The 21,653-nt window shown below is 36.6% G+C and overlaps 1 protein-coding gene across 2 annotated transcripts in view; it reads left to right on the forward strand.

Moving 5' to 3' along the window:
• RABEP1 (rabaptin, RAB GTPase binding effector protein 1) overlaps positions 1-21,653 on the forward strand; it is a 105,271-nt gene that overhangs the window by 31,659 nt on the left and 51,959 nt on the right. The window contains exon 2 of one of the 2 annotated variants that reach the window (XM_059046695.2): positions 4,414-4,542. The exons of the other annotated variant lie outside the window; for it this stretch is intronic. Coding sequence (XP_058902678.1) covers positions 4,414-4,542 — 129 coding nt within the window. The remainder of the gene's footprint in view (positions 1-4,413; positions 4,543-21,653) is intronic. 2 annotated transcript variants of the gene reach the window in all.

Below are 21,653 nucleotides of genomic sequence, written 5' to 3' on the forward strand. Positions count from 1 at the left end.
GTGTGTTAAAATATTTTAAGACCACTGAAGTAAGTTATGTGCACTTTTTATGAGCAGAGAGATTGAGATGGAGCAATAAGATAAAATTATAATCAGTAAAACTAAAAAAAAGAGGAAGCACCTTATTTTAATTTAAACCCAATCAGTGTAATTTATCCCTTTAAAAAATTATTTATTTTAGGCTGTGTTGAGTCTTCGTTGCTGCTTGCGGGCTTTTTCTCTAGTTACGGTGAACGGGGGCTACTCTTCGTTGCAGTTCACGGGCTTCTCATTGCGGTGGCTGTTCTCATTGCGGGGCATGGGCTCTAGGGCTTCAGTAGTTGTGGCTCATGGGCTCTAGAGGGCAGGTTCAATAGTTGTGGCGCATGGGCTTAAGTTGCGCTGTGGCATGTGGGATCTTCCTGGAGCAGGGATGGAACACGTGTCCCCTGCATTGGCAGGCAGATTCTTAACCACTGCACCATCAGGGAAGTCCCTAATTTATGCTTTGATTCAGAAAGGCAACCACTCTGAATATAATTTGGCATATTCTTGCCAGTCTTTTTAAAAATACATATATTTTCCAAAGATCATATTATATCTAATTTTGTGTCTTAATCTTTTTTTTTTTGCGGTACGCAGGCCTCTCACTGTTGTGGCCTCTCCCGTTGCGGAGCACAGGCTCAGCGGCCATGGCTCATGGGCCTAGCCGCTCTGTGGCATGTGGGTTCTTCTCGGACTGGGGCACGAACCCGTGTCCCCTGCATCGGCAGGCGGACTCTCAACCACCACTCTCAACCACTTCCCTGTGCCACCAGGGAAGCCCCTTAATCTTTTAATGTAATTTTTCTGACTTGATATTATTCCATTGGATGGGTGTACGTACCTACAGTACTTAACAGTTTCATTTTAAAAGCCAGTGAGTGATACACAGGTTAAGACTTCTGAGTTTCAGGAACTGTTCAGACTCTTTTGTTCCACTGGAGTTATGCGTTTTTCTTTTTTCCTTGAAATAGGTGTTTTCTTGGATCTTGAACATTTTTAAACAAAAAGATTCTGATTGTAGTAATATTTGATCTAGACTGTATTTTTTTTCTTTTCCCATTGATAATGTCTCATCGAATTTCATACACTCTTAGAGGAATGTAATAGTAGGACACAGCCTGAGGCTTAAAGATATTTTTAAGTTATTACATATTCTCCCATTCATATTAAAATTAGGGAAGGAGATATACCTATTATTGAATATTTCCTTCATTTATTTGCCATATTATTCTTTTCTTTCTGTATTGTTGCTTAATTCAGACATTTTGGAAGGCAGCTATGCTCACCCCTATACCACCAATGCAGACATTTTGAATAAAATGGTGTAATACTTTTTCCCTTTGGATGTCAAGCATTAAAAGAAGCCATTGCATAACATAGTGTTCCCCCTTTTTTTATTACTCAAACGAAGGTAGCAATATACAGAATGTGTGGAATGTTTAACAAAGGCTGGTATACTAATAGCTCTCAGCTGTGAGTTACAGCAGGCTTAATATTGTTGAAGTTGGTGTTAACAGTTTGTCCGTGTTGATACGTGGTAGTAGGGAAGGATATGAGCTGGAAGTCTAAGCATGGAACTGAGTCAGAATCACGAGGCTGGAAGTGACTTCTGGTCTTTTGTCAAAGCCAGTTGATCACTCTGCTGTTTTCCTTATTGATTTTTTAAAATTTTTATTTATTTATTTATTTGGCTGCTCCAGGTCTTAGTTGTGGCACATGGGATCTTTAGCTGTGGCACGTGGGATCTAATTCCCTGACCAGGGGTCGAATCCCGGCCCCCTGCATTGGGAGTGTGGAATCCTAACCTCTGGACCACCAGGGAAGTCTCTCCTTATTCATTTAATATCAGTAAATCTCACTAGTTTACAGCTAACACCCTTTTTTTTCTATATGCCAGGCTAAGTGGTTTTTACATGAACTATTAGCTAGTTATTGTGAACTGCTCGTCACCATGTTAGAAAAATAATAAAGTATTTTGTGTGATGAGATCTGTTTTCAGTTTGATTTGTGGTTGGTTGCTTATGCATTATGATATAGGATATGCCTGTTTGTAAACTTTCTTACTGTCTTATGCAAGGTGAATTGATTTTTCTACATATAGCAGTAGAGGCATTCATTGTAAAAAGCAGTTGTTTTGGCTTTTGTGTTGTAGAATTGCAGTATGTTAGAAGTACTTGAGGTGGATTTAAAAAAAATGGGGGAGGCATTTTAAATTTTTTTATTAAGAAAACAAATAAGGGAGTTACTTGGTGTATCCTCAATGGGATCATGACTCTTGGAATTGAAATTTGTTCTGAATTGTGGAGAGAGGCAGCCAGACCTGTGGGTGTGGATGGCGCCTGAACTGTGGGTCAGAGACAGGACAGCGCTGGGAGTAGTGGAAACACACTTAATCTTTCTTGGCTGTAATTTTTTTTTTTTTTTTTTTTTTTTTTTTGCGGTATGCGGGCCTCTCACTGTTGTGGCCTCTCCCATTGCGGAGCACGGGCTCCGGACGCGCAGGCCCAGCGGCCATGGCTCACGGGCTCAGCCGCTCCACGGCATGTGGGATCTTCCTGGACCAGGGCACGAACCCGTGTCTCCTGCATCTGCAGGCGGATTCTCAACCACTGCGCCACCAGGGAAGCCCTCTTGGCTGTAATTTTAAAGGCTGCATTTTAGTTTTTATTGATTCATTAGCCTTCACTCCTAAATATAAATATAATGTTGAAAGGTATGGACATTTTGTGTGTGTGTGTATGTGTGAGTGTGTTTTAGTAGAAGGTAGTAGTGGGTGGGAGTGTAGTTGTTAGGGAAAAGTAAGAACAGAGGGATCCTGCTTTTTCTTCTTTCTGTATTTTCCAGTTCCCTTCCTTAACCCATGTATTAATCAGTAGGTACCAGTAACTTTAAAATGTTAAGTGGAAAATTTGCTTATTTTTTTTAACAATTGGAATTGGACAATAAAAATACCAAGACAAGTAAATAGCACAGAGAACCCATTTCCTTCATGATTTCAAATGGTAAATATGAAATAAGTGCACGTTTCCTCCTTCCAGTGGATTCTCCATCCTTGTCTTTCTCCGAAGGTTAGCACATGTTCAGATGACCAGATGTCATTCTTTGCTTTGACCTAAAGATCCTAGATGTTTGCTCCTCAAAATGACTCCTTACCTTTAATGACATGGAACTCAAAGTAGCTGTCATTTCCTTTTTTTTTTGCCATGGATTGCATCGATGCTGTTAGATCTGTAGTGAAGCTAGTCTGAAGATGTCATGGGATTGAGCAAATAGTGGTTTTAGTTAATTGTTTATTATCAAAGAAGTTGTAGAGAACTTTGAAAAGCACGTGGAAGAAACTAGTGAGCCATAATTCTATTTGTCATAGACAAATCATTGGTGCATTTTTTCCAGTCTTTTTTCGTGTGTTATAAAATTATAACCTCAGTTAAATTGAGTAATAGGTTGTGGGGGGAAGACCTTCAGAGATAATCTCAGATCATGGTTAAAATTTTAGTAAATCATCATTATCTGGGGGTGGCTCGTTGTAGGGAACTGAGACCTCTGCTGACCTAGGTAATCAGGCAGAGGTGTTAGTACTGATAAGTATCCCCTGGAGCGATTAGGGTCATAGCTTTGTGGCTAGGTTGCTGTTGGGGAAAAGGGGGAGGTCAGGGGTTTGGACTCCTGAATTTCCCTCTCCTTGCTTGAACCAAAAGACCCTCTGGGTTTGGTCAGGATAGGTGTTTATATAATTAGCTGTGACCAAATTATAGAGCCCCTAAAGTAAAAATGTGTCCCAATCCCTACCATACCAAAATCAAATTAATCTAAAAACCAGATAATCTCCCAGTCATTGAGAGTTCATACAGAATGTACGATTCTGTACCCTTTCTATATGAAAGGTTTCTTGATTATGATTTCAGTGTAATGGTAATAAATCATCTTGAAATTGGGAGAGTAGTTCAGGCTGGTATGGCTGTCCTAATCAGGGTGCCCTTTAGATTTTGCTCATAACACTTGAGAGAGACAGAAGCTAGCAAAATTGGTAGTGGGTTCATTTGTGGGGTAAATAGCCCAAATAATCCAATATTTAACAATTCTGTAAGTGGATTGACATTCTGTCAGTTATACAAAGGAACTTAGAAGCTTTCTTTTGGGAAATTTGCCTTATGCGATTCTCCATATACGTGCTGTTTCACTTTACATGATTCATTCACAATGTGTGTATTAAGTCTAGGAAAAGTGTCTTTTTTGAAAAATTAGAATTTCCTAGAATATATTAGATCTTTGGAAGAAGGTTGACCACTTGTTTCATTATAGAAATGTGTAGCCACAATACTAATTTATTCTTGTAACTTAATTTATTAATAAAAGTTATTACTTGTTAACTAGTATTTTTCTTTCCAGTTTCTCTTCAGCAACGGGTAGCAGAATTGGAAAAAATTAATGCAGAATTTTTACGTGCAAAGCAGCAGCTTGAGCAAGAATTTAATCAAAAGAGAGCAAAATTTAAAGAGTTGTATTTGGCTAAAGAGGGTAAGTTTATAAGTCTTCCCCTAACCCCCATACTAAAACTGCCTTAAAATGTCAAGTTTCTTGGTAGTACAATGTTAATTTTATCATTGGATAAATCTTGATTTTATTTCTACTTGCACAGTATAATAGAAGCCTATTTAGAGGCTAGGGTTAATAATGAAATTGAAAAACAAGTTGAATAATGCATTATCCAGATATTCCTTTGTTTTTTGCCCTTGATGATGTTTAAGATGGTAGGCTAGATAGTCCTGGGACACAGGACTTTCAGTCCCCTTAGCACTTGGGAGATAGCCCCAGGCAAATCAGGACTGTTGGCATTCTAATAATAGCCTTAGCCGTGTAATAGTAAAACTGATATTTCATGTAATTTATTCAACAAATGTTAATTATCAGTTAATATGTTTAATACCTACTATGAGGTGGGCATTGTGCCTAGGTGCTGGGTATACAGAAGGGGCAAGATTCATGTGGCTCTTTTACTCATAGGAGTTGAACTCTACTGAGGAAAACAGATGAAGTAATAGTGAGTTGTTTAAAAAAAAAAAGCAAAGTGTATAAGGCAAATGTATGAGAGCATATCACGAGGGAGATCTACTCTGAAGGATGAGGGAAAGGGTTTACATTTTGGGTATTGACATAGGAAAGTATAGATATGATTTCCACAGCTCTCTAGACCAGTGAGTGATTTTCAAAGTGTGATTGTGGAATAGCAGCATCAGCATTATTATCTCATGGGAAACTGGTTAGAAATGCAAAATTTTGGATCCTACCCCAGACTTATTGAGCCAGACACTCTGGGATTAGGGTCTAGCAGTCAGTGTTTTAAGAAACTCTCCAGGTAATTCAGATGCACACCAAATTTTGGGAACCCCTGCTCTAGTATAGACCAGCAGCTCTCAAACTTTAAAGTGGATGAAAATCACCTGGAGAACTTGTTGGAACACGGTATGTTGGGCTGGAGCCTGAGGATTTGCGTTTCTAACAAACTTGTAGGCGATTGCAGTATTGCCAGTCCAAGGGCCACAGTTTGAGAACCACTACTCTCGACCAGTGATCCTTCAACTTTTAAGTTTATATACTCTGTAAAATGATTATAAACATCCCTCACATCTTAAAAATTTTTAAATTTTAAAAGTAAAAAATTTGAAGGATGTAAATCCTATCGTATTGTTAATACTGACAATTTAAATTAAAACTTCATGCTTTTAAACATATCCAGTGGAATCAATCATAGTGATTTAATATCCATCACCATCCATTTAATAAAAAATACATGAATAAATTCTTCAGGAATTTTACATTTTTCTCCTCCTTGTGTTAGGTGTTTTCTTTTTTAATGTCTCCATCAGAATTTTATTCTAAAAAGTGTTTTTTAGCACACAGACCTGAGTGTGCATCAGAATTTTACCTATAGGGTTTGTTAAAACAAAGATTGCTGGGCCGCACCCCCAGAGTTTCTGGTTCACTAGGTCTGTGGGATCCTAGAATTTGCATTTCTAGAAAGTTACCAGGTGATGCTGATATTGTTGTTTCAGGGGCCACACTTTGAGAACCACTGGCCTACAGGAATATTTTGCGCTTGAAAGCCGTTAAAAAAAATTGGTCAGACGTCTCTGCAATAAAAATATGCATGTAAATTTCTTTTGTATTGCGATATTACAGTTAAAGTATACAATTGATTACATAAATATTGTACACACAAAAAATAATTAAGTTGTAAAAATTATTGGAAATGCAGATCTTCTGAGATATATTGGTTCTCCCTGCCAATTAAGTCATTAACCTCTGGTGAATATTATTAATGTCTAGAAAAGGTATGTTTCAGTTTTTTTTTTTTTTTTTAATGGATATAAGTTGGGAGTTCCCTGGTGGCTTAGTGGTTAGGATTCTGGGCTTTCACTGCTATGGCCCAGGTTCAGTCCCTGGTCAGGGAAATGAGATCCCACAAGCCGCACAGCGTGGCAAAAAAAAAAAAAGATATAAGTTAAGCCTTTAATCTCATAAGTAGATGGAAATAGAAGTGTTTTGTTTTTTTAAAAAAATAGTGACTGTTATTCTCTTAACTCTTTCTGAATTATGTGTTAAATCAAATAGTGCTCTAGCTTCAAAAATATTTTTATTCTATAGGCTGACAACTCAAATAGATCTTCTTTCAGTTTTGTTGAAATAGACTTTGCAATCCACATGACCTGCCAAAAGATTTGTTACCCAGTTATTAGTCATTCACTTAAAAAAAAAAAGTTTATTTATTCATTTATTTCTGGCTGTGTTGGGTCTTCGTTGCTGCATGCTGGCTTTCTCTAGTTGCGGCGAGTGGGGGCTACTCTTCATTACGGTGTGCAGGCTTCTCATTGCGGTGGCTTCTCTTGTTGTGGAGTACGGGTTCTAGGTGCGTGGGCCTCAGTAGTTGTGGCATGTGGGCTCAGTAGTTGTGGCTTGCGGGCTCTAGAGCGCAGGCTCAGTTGTAGCACACGGGCTTAGTTGCTCCGCGGCATGTGGCATCTTCCCGGACCAGGGCTCGAACCTGTGTCCCCTGCATTGGCAGGTGGATTCTTAACTACTGAGGCACCAGGGAAGCCCAGTCATTCACTTTTTTGTTACTGACATTGATATTTTAAATTGTTCCTCTGGTTTGGTATCACAGAGAAGTTTTTACACAGTAAGGTAGTGAACCATAGTAAAACTCAGGATGGGTAAAAGCCTTTCATTTGTTAAGTAGGGAGAAGGGTGTTAAGAAAAGGAAGGTGGGCAAAGAGAATCTACACATAAATACCCCTCTGTTTTGGGAAAGATTGATTATTTATGGAAGTTGAAGATCTAGAGTTTGATTCCTTTAAAACAACACGTGCCTATGAATCCCTTGGAAAGTCTTTACGTACCCCCTCGGGTACATGTACCCCACTTTGAAGACCACTGTCCTGGAGTGGTGTTATTCAGACTATATGTTGTAACTTATTGATAGATAGCAAAATTGAGTGTGTTGTGACCAGCAAGTTTTTTTAAAAATGCAGTGGAAAATAACAGAACACATTATTTACTTGGTAAGGTTAAGTAAGTATAATTGAACAAAATTTTTTGTTTCAGTTACATATACACACGTATGTATAGAGTTGTGTGATAAAATATATTTTTTGCTGTGAATTGTGGTAAAACCAGTTTGAAAGCCACTGTTCAATAGGAAGGAAGATTCCTAGGCCTCACAGAATTCAGCCCGTGGCTTGGAAAGGTTTACTTACTGTAGTGTGGGATGGGATTCTGTTTTCTCATGGGTTGCAGGAGGGCTGGCTGTTCCCTATTAATTTTGTTCCTTCATAGGATGACAAGGAGATGGGAAAGCTGGTGTTCCTGTCTAGGCATGGTGGCAGTCTGCAAGGCACTGTGGAGGTTGGGATGAATGAAATAGGGTTTTCATCTTCAAGAAAGTATAGTCTACTGGGGTAGATAATACATTTTGCACACTATCATTGTTACTTGAATATATGTTGTTGTCCTGAGAAATGAGTTCTGTCCAGTTCTTCAGTATGTTCATGTGAATTTGTTATCATCTCCCTTTTAAATTTTGTTTTAACCTTGAATTGATGAAATACTACTTTAAACTCTGTGTGATGGTATGTTCTTGTCAGGGTGAGTGTAATACATTTTAGTGTGTATGTATGAGGTCGTGGCAGTATTTCCTCTGATGACCAATTCAGTCTCACTGTGATACTAGCTAGTGGCATTCTCTTTTCACTTCTGACAACCAATAATTCTGATGCTTGATCACATCCTCTCTATACTTTTTTCTTTCAGTCTTCGCTTATCCAATAAATTCAAGTTTATCTTGTCCAGAGTTTGTTCGTTTTGCTTTCTGTTTTTCTCTGTCCCCAAATAAAGATGCTAGGATTTCCTTTGTTTCCTTATCTTCTTTTTTGAAATTATAAATTTGATTTTTCTGTAAAATTCTGAAGAAATGAAAATGACTAAGAACCTCTCATTTCTGAAATACATTATCAATTGCAGTTTTATATCTCTAAGCAGCTTGTAATGTGGGTTTGTTCAGAAACATGCCTGGTATGTTAAATTGCTCTGACTACATCTAGACCCAATACATAATCTGTATGTGTACTATTGTATCTTTACTATCTGTAGTTCTCAATGAACTTAAACTGACCATAAAGAACAGGTGAGGTAACTTATTACAAAATTTCAAAGGGAATACTATGATCCTTTTTAAGAGTTTTTGTGTCATTTCTAAAGAAATTGCACCGTGTGTAAAAGGTAAATGTTGATTTAGTTTATGGCTTGGCTGTTTGCCTATGTCATAATAAAAAACGTTGAAAGATGTCCTCTAAAGCAGCAGCTTATATTATTGCATGAAGTATAAATCTAGTCTTCTATGATTGTCACAGGTGATAACAGTATAAGCCATGGTTTTGATGTGTTCAGTAGTCTTTGTTTTATCTTTCAGCAAACCAGGTCACAGTAACCCCAGAAGTCCAAACATTGGTGTTTTTCCCAATAAGAATAGCTTTTGCTTTGGTGTTGTAAAAGCTGTGCTTTCATTTATTTGGAGAGTGGCTGAAATATAAGTGCAAACAGTAATGAGGAGTGCTAATAAAAGGGATTATTACCTCTTGACTCCTCTTACTGTCTGTTCCTGCCTTAGTACCCATTCTTTTCCCAGCTGTGTTCAACTGGGAATGTTATAAATATTTCTGAAAGTTTTGTTGCTTTTCTTTTGAACTTGAAAAAGGGATTTAGCTTTCAAAAAAAGTTTTTGATTTAGCTTTCTGCTTTAACCAATTTCAGTACAAAGCTTGGCACTGCAACAGTGTTTGTATTTTGGAAATCCTCAATCTTGGGCAATGAGTACGAGCCTGTTACATGAGGGAGCAAACAAAAGGCCATAGAGTTCTCAATTTGAAGGAGAATAGTAGAAATAGAGCTCATGTTAGTCACCAGAAGACAGTGGAATTTTCTAGTGGTGTTCAAAAGGATTTTGTACATGGTTATAACATATATAAAACTCTGACGCTAACCAGAGCAGTAGTTAAAAGCTAGGTTTAGGAAGATATTTATGGTTCAGATTCCTTAAGTTGGTACTTAGATATGGAAATAAAACTAGAGTATATTTAAAAAATTAAAAACCATTAGAGATCTTGGAAACAATAAATAAATTGAAATGAGGTAAGTAGATGGTTTAAATGGTAGACACAGACTTTAAAAATTAGAAAATGGTATTGAGGAGTTCTCCCTCCCAGTGAGGCAGAGAAATACCAAAGAGTAGTTGACACAGAGGATGAGTTGAGTCTCCAACACACATCAAAAAGAATTCCAGGAGAAGATAATGGGGAAGGAGTAGTAGAGAATATTTGAGGAGATAATAACTGAGATTTTTTCAAGCATTAAGAAACAGAAGTGAGTCCTCAACATAAATACTGAGTACCAAGTAGGGTAAATAATAGTAAATTCATACTTTGACGCATCTTAAACTGTGGAACCTCAAGAATGAAAAGAAAATATTGAAAGCTACCAGAGGGAAGTAATAATTATGCTGACAGGAGATACCACATAAGCAGAATAGATGCCTGGAGACAGTGAAATAAGATCTTCAGAGTGCTGAGAAAAAGCAGTTGTCAACCTAAAATTTTATGTACAGCTAAATTATTTAAGAGGGAGAGCAAATAAGATATTTCAGGCATACAAAAACTGAAAGCATTTATCGCCCACATAAATCACCAGAAGAACTAGTAAAGATAACAGTTACAAGAAAAGTAAACATAGAGGGAACATATAGGATATAAGAAACAGTACCAACCATAGAAACTAATAAATCTGACTACAAAAAACTTCTGAGTTCATTTTAATTTTTTTTTTTTTTTTTTTTGCGGTATGCAGGCCTCTCACTGTTGTGGCCTCTCCTGTTGTGGAGCACAGGCTCCGGACTCGCAGGCCCAGCGGCCATGGCTCACAGGCCCAGCCGCTCCGCGGCATGTGGGATCCTCCCAGACCAGGGCACGAACCCGCGTCCCCTGCATCGGCAGGCGGACTCTCAACCACTGCGCCACCAGGGAAGCCCCATTTTAATTTTTTAAAAGAAGAAAATAAAACAAACGAGGCAATAATAATAAAATTGGAACTTTTGGCAAACAGCATTGCAGGTATATAGAAGGGTATTTCACAATGAATGAAAGTCTACGAAGAGAATGTAATAATCATGAACTTGTCTGTACCTAACAAAATAGCCATGGCATGTCATAAAGAAACAAAAGGTGATAGAATTACAAGAAGTTGATAACTGCACACATATGAGATATTTAACATTATATCAGTTGCTAGATCAAGCAGTAGGTAGATATAACAACTTTGAGCAATGGAATTTTTAAAAGTTTGATCTCCTAGGAATGATGTACCCAAGAAACTGAAAATATACATCCTTTTATATTCATAAGGAGCACTTAAAATATTATGTATATCTCAAAGGAATACTCAACATATTTTAAAAGTCAAGCTACTTACCATGTTTTGTTACCTATTGCAGTTAGAAAGATTTTAAGCAACGATGTAAATGTTTTTTAAAGTTTGGAAACTAAGAATGCATTCCTGTTGCTCATGAGTTCAAGGAAATCATAATGAAGATTGCAAAATACTTAGAATACAATGAAGATACTTGTGGGATGCAGCTCAAACAATACTTTAAAAATAAGCTTATAACTTTAAAAACATTTATTAAAATTAATTTATTAAAAGACATGAGAAATTGAAACTAAATGATCTAAATGTTCAACTCCAGAAGCTAGAAAAAAGAGTGAACCCAAAGGAAATAGAAGAAATAAAATAATAATAGAAATCAATGAAATAGAAAGCAAAATTAAGAGTTAAGCTCAATAAAATCAAAAGCACATGTTTTGGATGAAAACACTAATTTGAAAAGATACAAGTGTTCATAGCACTATATTTTTAAAAATTAAAAAAAAATTTAATTGAAGTATAGTTGATTTACAGTGTTACAAATGCCACATGTTGTTTGTCTTTCTGTATCTGACTTACTTCACTTAATATGATAAACCTATTTATAATAGCCAAGACATGGAAACAACCCAAGTGCCCATTAACAGTTGATTGGTTTAAGAAGATGTGATACACACACACACACACACACACACACGTGCGCACGCATGTGCACAATGGAATACTATTCAGTCATAAAAAAGAATGAATTATTGCCATTTGCAGCAACATAGATGGACCTAGAGAATATACTAAGTGAAGTAGGTCAGAGAAAGACAAATATATGATACCACTTACATGTAGAATCTAAAAAATAATACAAACGAATCTATATACAAAACAGAAACAGATTCACAGACATAGAAAACACACTTAAGGTTACCAAAGGCGAAAGGGAGATGGAGAGGGATACAGTAGGCATATGGGATTAACAGATAACAAACTACTATACATAAAATAGATAAACAATAAGAATTTACAATATAAAACAGGGAACTGTATTCAATATCTTATAATAACCTATAATGGAAAATAATATAAAAAATATGTAACTGAATCACTTTGCTGTATACCTGAGACACAATATTGTAAATCAACTATACTTCAACTGTTAAAAAAAACCACATCTTTTGGTTAAAAAAAAACTAATAAAACTAATAAAAAGGAGACACAATTACTGGTACAGTAGAGATGTGAAAACATAAAAGTACTGTGCCTGTATGTCTATGCCAAAAAAAATTATAAATTTAGGTGAATAGTTTTCTAGGAAATATGAGTTACCAGAATTATCTCAAATAGAAACTGAATAAACCATAACCATAAGAGAAATGGAATCAATAAACAATTCTCACAAAAGGATGTCACAGTCATAAGTTTTATAGGCAAATTTAAAAAAATCTTCAAGGAAAATTTGTTCCTATCTTTTATATATTATGTTAGTAACAAGAAAAAAATGAGAGAGTTATCCACTTCATTTTGTGGGATTAGTACAACAGAAGCAGTAATACTAGTGTACCAATAAACCAGTCTTGTTTATGACCATAGACTTTAAAATCCTAAATAAAATTGACTTCAGGGACTTCCCTGGTGGTCCAGTGGTTAAGACACTGTGCTTTCAATGCAGGGGGCACGGGTTTGATCCCTGGTCAGGGAACTAAGATCCCACATGCCACGTGGTGCAGTTAAAATATTGTTTTTAAAAAATTGATTTCAGCAGAGTATTAAAACATAGTATATACCGTGACCATGTGTACTAGGAGCACAAGGATAGTTTAACATTGCAACATCTATTGATGTAACTCACTGCATTAACAAATGAAATGAGAACAACCAGAAAGCACATTCAATAAAAGTTAATACACTTTAGTAATATGAGTTCATACTAGTTCCTAGCAAATGAGGAATTGAGGGGGCCTCTCTGTTTCTATTAGAAACTAATAGAATATATTATACTTCATGATAAAACAAGACAAGAAGGCCTATTGTCAGTACTTTAATTCATTTTAGTACTGTAGGTCCTCCTAGCCAATGCAATAAAATAAAAAGAAATTAATTATAAATTTGGGAAGTTAATGATAATTTTGTCTCTGTGGAGTCCATATGATTAACAACATAGAGGAACCAATAGAATCCACACTATTAGAACTAAAGAGAGTTATCAGCATTGTTGGAATGAAGATCAATATAGAAGAATCAGTAATGTTTCTCCATATCAGTAACAACTAGAGAAGTGAAAGAAGAAAAAGCAACTGTGAAGTAAATAAAAGACAAAAAGAAAAAAAAATCATAATCCTTAGTCACTTGGGAATAAGTCTAAACAAAGGTGTGCAAAACTTTTGTAGAGGAAAGTTATAAAACAGTGTTAAAGGACATAAAAGAAAGCCTGAATAAATGGAATGAGATACCATCCATGTTCATAGGTGGAAAGACTTAGTGTTGTAAAGATGCTAACTCTCACTTCAGTCTATAAGTTCAGAGCAATTCCAGTGAAAATCTAGTTTTTTCCCTTATGGATCTTCCAGACTGTCTTCAGATTTACAAGGAAGAACAGGCTCAAGAAGATGGTGACCCACTATAGGTAACTGCCAATTTTTAGGAAATGCAAAGAAAAAAGGAACAAGTTCATCTATATTATAGGTATGCAGTTAGCAAATACAGACTGTGCGAAGTTCTACAAGACAACCTTATTTCCTCAGTAAATTACAAGGAGAAAAGAGATGGAGGGGGAAACCTAGAATCTAATAGAGACTTAAGATATATATCAACTAGCAGTAGTATATGGGCATTTTTGTTTTCTGATTCAAGGAGCTGAACTGTTTTTAAAAAATTAGACAGTGGAAATTGCAACACTGGTTTGATGATATTCAGGTATTGTTAATTTTTTTCAGGTGTGAAAATGGTCCTTATAAAGTGAAATAAGGCAGTCAGAAAAAGACAGTATGATTCCACTTATATGAGGTGCCTAGAAAAATTTAACTTAGAGAAAGAAAGTAGAATGTGGTTGCCAAGGGCTTAGAAGAGGGTGGAAATAGGGAGTTGCTGTTTAGTGGGTATAGTTTTAGTTTTGTAAGATGACAAGTTCTGGAGATTGGTTGCACAACAAGGTGAATAACTTAACACCACTGAACTGTACACTTAAAAATGATTAAAATGGTAAATTTTATGTTACGTGTACTTTTAAAAAATGGTCTTTATCTTTTAGGGTTACATACTGAAACATTTATGGGTAAATGATAAGTTTGAGAGGTCCATTTCTAGAATGATAATATGAGGAGCTCCACAGATCCACTGCCCAGCAAAACTTGGGAAAATTAAAGAACAACCATTTAAAGTCTCTAGCAGTAGTCCTAAGGCATACAGCAAATGAAACATTTTTCCAAGAAAATCTGTTACATCTTGGTAAGAACTGAGTCTAGGACATTTGATCCATGAACCACTTCCTCCTTCTTCCCTTCCAGCCTGGTGTGATGAAAACTGCACTCCAGGCAGGTGATGCTGGGAACACAGGTCTCCCTCTCTCCTGAGTTCACAGTTGAGGACCATAGAACTCCCCCCACCCCAGCCACTTGTTGTAGAGGTTAAGTATCAGTTGAGTGTGGCCAAGAGACCTGGAGCTCTGTTCTTCCCTCTAGCCCCTACTCCTTAGGATGCAGGCTCTAACTTGGGTGCTGCATACTGAGAATATTGGGGCCCTGATAGCCTTTGCTCTAACTTGTTTGTTGGGTGGAGGTTCTATGCTGGGAGAAGCAAGCCAAGGAGATCAGAGGCTACCACTTCATCTCCCGCCACTCAGTGCCCTGTTCCTAAAGCAGATATGTCACTCAGAAGAGCACCAGCAAGTAAGTACAGAGTTTGACAGATGGATGTGGGTCAGGGAAAGAGATACTCAGAAGGGAGCCCTGCAAAAACTGTTGTCATCCCAGAGTGACTCTGCACATGTCCAAAGCTGTACCTTCTGAGGAGCAACATCAGAGGTTTCATACTGTAGGAGTTGGAGGAAGTGGAAGAGAAGAAATAGACTTTACTAAAATCCAGTCAACCACCAAACAAACAAACAGCAGACAACAGTAACAAGCTGGTAAGGGAGTGGGGCTGAACCAGTACTAGAGTTATTGCAGTGTATTACCAAAAATGTTTTCAAACAAAAAAAAATTAGGAGAAACTGTGGCCCATACAAAGGAAAAAACCATGCAGTATGTGTGAGGGTGACCAGATGTCAGATTTAACAAACAGAGACTTCAAGGAAGTAATAAGTACATTTAAAGAGCTGAAGAAAACTATGCTTAAAGAAGTAAAGTGTGATAGTGTTTCATCAAATAGGGAGTATCAATAAGGAGAAATTGTAACAAAGAACCCAATGGAAATTCTGGGGTTGAAAATTATAACTAAATTGAAAAATTCACTGTAGGAGCTCAACAGTAGACTTGAACTGGAGAAGAAAGAATTTTTTTTAACTTAAAGATAGGTCAGTTAAGATTATCCAGTCTGAAGTACAGAAAGAAAAGAGAAAAATGAAGAGCCTCGTAGAAATGTGGGACATCATTAAATATATCAGTAAACACATAATGGGAGTGCTAGAAAGAGAAAAGAGAGGAAAAGAAAAAATAATTGAAGAGGAAATGGGTGAAAAGTTTCCAAATTTGATGAAAAGCAGTAAACTGCACATCTAAGAAGCTCATTGAACTCCAAGTAGGATAGAGATGTGCAAAGAGATCCACACAGAGACACATCATAAGAGTAACAGCTGACTTCTCATTAGAAACAATGGAAGCAAGAAGGCAGTGGGATTACATTTAAAATGCTCAAAGGGGGGAAAAAAATCCTGTTAACTAAGAAGCCTGTATATAGCAAAAGCATCTTTCTAACATGAACATGAAATAAAGATATTCTCAGATTAAAAAAAAAAAAACCAAAAAACAGAATTTTTTTCTTAGCAGAGTGCCTTATAAAAAATACTGAAGGAAGTTCTTCAGTTGAAAGCAAGTAATTATAGACAGTAATTTGAATTCACATGAGAAAACAGTCCTCAGTAAAGGTAATTGTGTATTTTTATATGTATATATATATATACATAAAATACATATATTTATATTTGTTTTATTGAGCCCATAGCATATGGAAATTTAATATATTTGCCAATATCAGCACAAAGGAGTTGGATGGGAGGAAAGCTATATTGGACTAAGGAAATGACACCAGATAGTAATTCCAACCCACAAGATCAAGTGAAGAAAGCAAGAAATGGTATATAAGAAGGGCGATATAACAGGTGGTATAAATATATACTTGGTCTTCTTTCTTTTCTCAGATTTTTAGAGACAATTATATGAAGCAATAAGTATAACAATGTATCATTGGGTGTATAACATATATAGGTGGAAGTGTATAGAACAATAATAGCATAGACATGGAAAAAGGGAAGAGAGCTATAGAGGAGTAACATTTCTATGTTTCATGGGTATTAGGGTTATACAGATCTGAAGTAGATTCTGTTAAGATATATATGGTAATAGGACTTCCCTGGTGGTCCAGTGGGTAAGACTGTGCTTCCAATGCAGGGGGCCTGGGTTCGATCCCTGGTCAGGGAACTAGATCCCGCATCCATGCTGCAGCTGAGAGTTTGCATGCCGCCACTAAGGGGTCCACATGCTGCAACTAAAGAAAAGATCTTGCATGCCACAATGAAGATCCCGCATGCTGCACCTACGACCCTGCACAGCCTAAATAAATAAATAAATATTTTTTAAAAATGGGTGTACACGGTAAGCCCTAGAGCAACCACTAAAGAAATAACACAAGAAAATACAGTGAAACAATTTTGAAAGGAATTAATATGTTATATTAGAAATTATTCACTTAAGTCAAAAGAAAGCAGTGAAAGAACAGGAGCAAAAGGACGTAAGATACAGTAAACAAAAGTTGCAAACTTAAATCCAACAATATTGTGATATTAATAGTATTAAATGTGAATGGATTAAAGAATCCAAACAAAAGGCAGAGAGTTTCAGAGTGGTTAATAAAACAAGATCCAACTATATGCTGTCTAGTTGATACATTTTATTTTATTTTATTTTTTTGTTTGTTTTGTTTTTGTTTTTCTTTGCGTTACACGGGCCTTTCACTGCTGTGGCCTCTCCCGCCGTGGAGCACAGGCTCTGGACGCACAGGCTCAGCGGCCATGGCTCACAGGCCCAGACACTCTGCGGCATGTGGGATCTTCCCGGGCCAGGGCACGAACCTGTGTCCCCTGCACCGGCAGGCGGACTCTCAACCACTGTGCCACCAGGGAAGCCCTAATTGATACATTTTAGATTCAAAGATACAAATAGAGTAAAAGTGAAAGGCTGAAAAAAATGTACTTTGCCTACAGCAACAATAAGAAAGCTGGAAAGGCCATACTAATATCAGGCAAAATAGATTTTAAGCAAAAAAAATGGTAGTAAAGAATGACATTTTAGGGCTTCCCTGGTGGCGCAGTGGTTGAGAGTCCGCCTGCCAATGCAGGGGACACAGGTTCGTGCCCCGGTCCGGGAAGATCCCACATGCCGCAGAGCGGCTGGGCCCGTGAGCCATGGCTTCTGAGCTTGCGCGTCCGGAGCCTGTGCTCCTCAACGGGAGAGGCCACAACAGTGAGAGGCCCGCGTACTGCAAAAAAAAAAAAAAAAAAAAAAAAAGACATTTTATAGTGACAAAAGGACCGATCCATCAGGAAGACAAAATAGTTACATACACATCTAACTACAGAGTCCCACAATACAGGAAGCAAACTGACAGAAATGAAGGGAGAAATGCACAGTTTGACAGTAAGAGTTGTACTTTTCAGTATTCCATGGAGAAGATCAACAAGGAAGTAGAAGATTTGAGTATAAAAGGATTGATAATACAATGTTTGTTCTCTGACCACAATGGAATGAAATTTGGAAAACTCACAAATATGTGGAAATTAGGTAATACACTCCTGAGTAATCAATAGCTGGAAGAGAAATCACAAAGAAAATTAGAAAATGCTTTGAGATAAGTGGAATTATAGATATACCATTCCAATCCTTATGAGATGCAGCTACATCAGCCCTTAGACATATGTAACTATAAATGCCTGTATTAAAAATGAAATATTTCAAAAAAAAATTTCAAGTCACTAATCTTTCACCTTAAGACACTGGAAAAAGTGTTAATGAAACGTACAGCAAGTAGAGGGAAGGAATTAAGATTAAAGTAAGAACTCAGTGAAATACAGAATAGAAAAATCAGTGATGAAAATCAATGAAACTGATAGTGCTTTCTTTGGAAAGACCAACAAATTGACAAATCTTTAGCTAGATTGACCAAGAAATGAATACAGGGCCATTACTACTGACCTTACAGAAATTAAAAAGAAGTTTAAGGGAATACTGTGAATGAGGAAGTGGACAAATTCCTAGAAAGATACAAACACCAAAACTGACTAAAGATGTAGAAAATCTGAATTAGATCCATAGCAAATAAAGAGATTGAATTTGTAATTTAAAAACTACCCACAAAATATGAAAAGAAAAGCCTAGGTTCAGATGGCTTAAGTAGTGAATTTTACCATACGTTCAAAGAATTAACACTAATTCTTCTCAAACTCTCCTAAAAAGTAGACAGGAGGATGCACTTCCATACTCATTTTATGAAGCTAGTATTATTACCCTATATCAAAACAACATGGACATCACAAGCAAAAAAAAAAAAACCAAAAAATTACAGACCAATATTCCTTATGAATATAGATGCAAAAATCCTCAGCAAAATACTAGCAAGAAATTCAGCAACACATAAGAAGAATGATATACCATGACTAAATTGGATTTATCCTAACAATACAAGGTTGGTTCAACACCTGAAAAATCAGTTAATGTAACGCACCACATTAACAGGATGAAAAACAAAAACTTATGATCTTCTCTAAAGACACAGAAAAGGCATTTGACAAAATTCAACACCCTTTTATGATAAAAACACTAACCAAACTAGGAACAGAAGAAAACTTCAGCCTGATAAAGGGCATCTACAAGAAGCCCGAAGCTAACGTTATCACACTTAATGGCTAAAGACTGAATGCTTTCTCTGTAAGATTGGAACAAGACAGTGATGTCCACTTTCACCACTTCTATTCATCCAGAGCAATTAGGCCAAAAGGAAATGGGGCGGGTGGGGGAATAAAAAGGAATCCGGATTGGAAAGGGAGAAGTAAAACTATTTCTATTCTTAGATTACCTCTTTTATATAGAAAATCATAGGAAATCCACTAAAGAAACATTTGTAGTAATATATGAATTCAGCAGGGTTGCAGGATACAAGATGAGTGTACAAAAACCAGTTGTATTTCCATACACTTGCAATGAGTAATCTGAAAATAGAATTAAGGAAACAATTTCAGTTACAATAGCATCAAAAATGAATAATAGGACTTCCCTGGCAGTCCAGTGGTTAAGAGTCCATGCTTCCACTGCAGGGAGCACAGGTTCAGTCCCTGGTCTGGGAAGATCCCACATGCTGTGTGGTGTGGCCAAAAAAAAAAAAAAATAATAATAATAAAGAAATATAACAAAATAAGTGTACTTTTTGCAACTTATACTCTGGGAAGTTCAAAAACACTGGTGAAAAACAACTTAGAGGTCTAAATAACTGAAAAGACATCCCATGTTCATACATCAAAAGAGTTAGCGTTAGCAATACTCCCCTGATACATAGATTTAATGCAGTGTCTTTCAGTATCTCAGTTGCTTTCTTTGTAGAAATTGACAATTTGACCCTAAAATTTGTGTGAAAATGCTAGGGATCCAGAACAGCCAAATATTCTTGGAAAACAAAGTTGGAGGAATCACAAAACTTACTACAAAGCAACAGTAATCAAGGTAGTGTGTGGTTCTGGTATGAGGATAGGAGTAATTCAGTGGAATAGAATCGTGAATCCAGAAATATATACGAAAAATTGATTTCTTTCAAGGTGCCAAAACAGTTTAGCAGGGCAGGAATCATCTTTTCAATGAAGTGTATTGAGACATCTGGATGTCTACATGCTATAGAATGACATTGAATCCCTGGCATCTACAAAAGTGTCAAGGACCTAGGTTTAAAAAGTAAGCTATAAAACTCTTAGGAGAAAATGTAGGGGTAAATCTTTGTGACTTTGGATTCAGCAGTGATTTCTTAGATATGACACTACAAGCAGAAACAAACAATGAAAAATTAGATAAGTTGGACTTTGTGAAAAATTAAAAAATTTTGTGCTCCCAAGTACACTATCCAAAAAGTAAAAAGACAATCCACCAAATGGGAGAAAAGTTTGCAAATATTTTATCAGATAAGGGACTTTTATCTAGCTTATATAAAGAACTCTTACAATTCAATAATAAAAAGACAGCCCAATTAAAAATGGTGAACAGTTCTGAGTAGACATTTATCCAGAGAAGATACATAAATGGTCAGTAAGCACGTTAAGATGCTCAATGTCATTATCTACCAGGGAAGCGCAAAATTACAATGAGATGCCACTTCACACCCATTAGGATGGCTATATCCAAAAGTCAGTTAATAACAAGAGTTGGCAAAGATGTGGAAAATCAGAGCCCTCATACATTGCTGACAGGAATGTTAAATGGTCTAGTAACTTTGTAAAACAGCCTTTCAGTTCCTCAAATGGTTAATCATAGAGTTACCATTTGACCCAGCAGTTGCACTTCTAAGTATATACAAGAGAAAAGAAAACATGTCCATACATAAACTTCTATGTGAATTTTCATAGCAGCATTATTCATAGTAGGCAAAAAGTGACAAACAACCAAGTATCTGTTAACTGATACATGAATAAACAAATTGTTTTTGTTACTCCTCCATAAAAAGGAATGAAATACTGATAGTACAACACAGATGAACCTTGAAAGAACTATGGTAAGTGACAAAAGCCAGTCACAAAGTATGTATGATTCCATTTATATGAAATGTCCAGAATAGATGATAGGGATAGAAAGTAGATTAGTGGTTGCCTAAGACTTCCGGGTTAGAGGATGGGGGGTGATAAAAAGTATTGGATTTCTTTCTGGGGTGATTAAAATGTTCCAAAGTTGATTGTGGTGATGGTTGCACCAGTCTGTGAATACGTTAAAACAATGAGCAATCACTACACACCTATTAAAGTGGCTCAAATCTAAAACATCAAAAGCTGTTGATGATGTGGAGCAACAGGAACTCTCATTCATTGCTGGTGGGAATGCAAAGTGGTACAGCCACTTTGGAAGGCAGTTTGGCAGTTTCTTACAAAAGTAATATACTCTTAGCATATGATTCAGCAATTTTGATCCTTGGTATTTACCTAAATGAATTGAAAATGTATGTCCATGCAAAAACCTGCACGTGGATGTTTGTAGCAACTTTATTCATAATTGCCCAAACTTGGAAGCAACCAAGATGTCCTTCAGTAGATGAGCAGGTGAACTGTGGTACAGTGGAATATTACTCAGTGTGAAAAGGAAATGAGCTCTCAAGTCATGAAAAGTCATAGAGGAAACAGATGTGTATTATGAAGTGAAAGAAGCCAATCTGAAAAGACAATGTACTGTGTGATTCTAACTGTATGACTTTCTGGAAAAGGCAAAACT

The sequence above is a fragment of the Kogia breviceps genome, chromosome 19 (assembly GCF_026419965.1).
Source record: "Kogia breviceps isolate mKogBre1 chromosome 19, mKogBre1 haplotype 1, whole genome shotgun sequence".
NCBI lineage: Eukaryota > Metazoa > Chordata > Mammalia > Artiodactyla > Physeteridae > Kogia > Kogia breviceps.